This window comes from Echinops telfairi, unplaced genomic scaffold, assembly GCF_000313985.2.
Source record: "Echinops telfairi isolate 266 unplaced genomic scaffold, ASM31398v2 ScPeMD7_7420;HRSCAF=8458, whole genome shotgun sequence".
Classification (NCBI taxonomy): Eukaryota; Metazoa; Chordata; class Mammalia; order Afrosoricida; family Tenrecidae; genus Echinops; species Echinops telfairi.
The window spans coordinates 1,159,234-1,161,071 of record NW_022111320.1 but is presented as its reverse complement, the minus strand read 5'-3'; the positions used below and the strand labels follow the sequence as shown (position 1 = coordinate 1,161,071).

The 1,838-nt window shown below is 38.3% G+C and overlaps 1 protein-coding gene across 1 annotated transcript in view; it reads right to left on the bottom strand.

Annotated features, from left to right (window-relative positions):
• GMPS (guanine monophosphate synthase) overlaps positions 1-1,838 on the bottom strand; it is a 58,520-nt gene that overhangs the window by 56,215 nt on the left and 467 nt on the right. The window contains exon 2 of the mRNA XM_004704257.2: positions 1,626-1,681. Coding sequence (XP_004704314.1) covers positions 1,626-1,681 — 56 coding nt within the window. The remainder of the gene's footprint in view (positions 1-1,625; positions 1,682-1,838) is intronic.

Sequence of the window (1,838 nt, the reverse complement as noted above, 5' to 3'; positions counted from 1 at the left end):
GAAACAGATTGGCTGTGTAGTGTAAACCATTGAAATTGAATGACAACTATACTCTCTGGTTTTTCTTTTAAATTGTACAGAATTAAAAGCTTTAGAAATTTGTTTAGGGTATGGAAATCCATGTAGAAGTAGTATGTATAACAGAAACCCATTTTACTGTTTTCTGTATGTGAAAGAGTATATGAACATGTAAAAAAAACCAAAAGTATTGGTGAATAACTCAAAACCAAACTCACTGCCATCAAGTTGCTGCCAACTCATAGCAACCCTACAGGACAAGGTAGAACTGTCCCTGAGTTTTCAAGACTATAACTTCTCACAGGAGCAGAAAATCCCATCTTTCTCCCACAGAGCAGATGGTGATTTTCAAACTGCTGAATTTTTGGATCACAGCCCAATGAGTAACCACTATACCAAAAGGGTTCTATTAACAGAGATTGTACCTGCATGATGAAAATTACAAAGGATTTAAAAATGTTTCCTCTCTAGGTAAAAAAAACCAAACTTGTCACATGAAAATGCTGAAGTCAGCCTTTTTTTCAAGTGTGTATCCCTTTTTTCACTCCTTTCCATGTGTTGCTGAAAACCAATGCAAACCTTACATACAGCACCACTCACTACTACTTCTACCACAATAATAAAGAATGCAATAGCTCTTACTCCAGCCAGAATTCCAGCCCCAAGAGCATCCATGAGACTGCTATAACCTTGCAGAAGGGCCTGGAGATAAGAAAACTCATCACAGAGGAAAGAAAGCCAAGGGCAGAGGGCTGGCCCTCTCTACCTTTTTGTCAGCTGGCTGACCCCAGAGAGTTTTTGTGTTCCTGCTACATTTTACTCATATTGGAAGGGAGGAATGCAAAGCATATGTTCTGGCGCTATTGGATAACTGAATCAGGACTGACTTAATGGCAATGGTATGGGGATTGCCTCCCTTCGACTTTTGCATATAGCCTTGCTTTGCCACCAAAAAATAAATAAATAAATAAATAAAGAATGCAATAATCACAACCAACTACAAATGACGATTTGTAAATGGGACCTACCCATACATCGGCTATAGTTACGCAGAGTAAAAAAGGAAGGACTAATGAGGACATTGAAAGAGGAGCTAATATCAAGGACTCAAGCAGAAAAGAAAATGTTTTGAAAATTTTCTTTTTGTCTGGCTTTTAAAAATTACAAGTCTGTCAGTTAGCATGGTTCTAATAAACACAAATTTCAGTTACTGTAGTTCATACCATGAAGCAGTTAATTCACACCAATCCCCCAACATGGCTCAAATTTCAGGTACCATATATTAGCTGTAACTGCAAAAAAGTCCAAATGCTGCCCACTCTTCAATTCACAAATCACTACATGAATAACAAATGAGCGCCATGATCAGTGACTAGTCACATCAAACTGCAAAGCATACAACAGTGCTGCCTCCTTGTCTACCTGTGATAACACTAGACATGGATAAACCAAAGGAGGAATTGGCCAAGAAAAATGAAACGACAGCAAAGAAATGAAAAAATGACAGTGCTGAAAACATTAAGTGGAGTCGGAATGTTAACAGCATCCACCATTTGAGAGAGCACAGACACCTGCAGTCCAAAGAACGTGGTGGAGGTGAACTTTACCAACATGGGGGAAAGTAGCTGTGAAAATGAGTAGGAGACACCCAAGAATGTGACGCCTGCAAGAAGAAAAAAAAAACAAAATCAAATTTGTTTATTAAAGGAATTCTTGAGAGATAATTTGCAACACTGAGCGCACAAAGTACAAAATGTTGGACTCCATCAAGGCAGAAAAAAAGATGCACAGGTAAGCATTATTCAGAGTACTCTTGATAA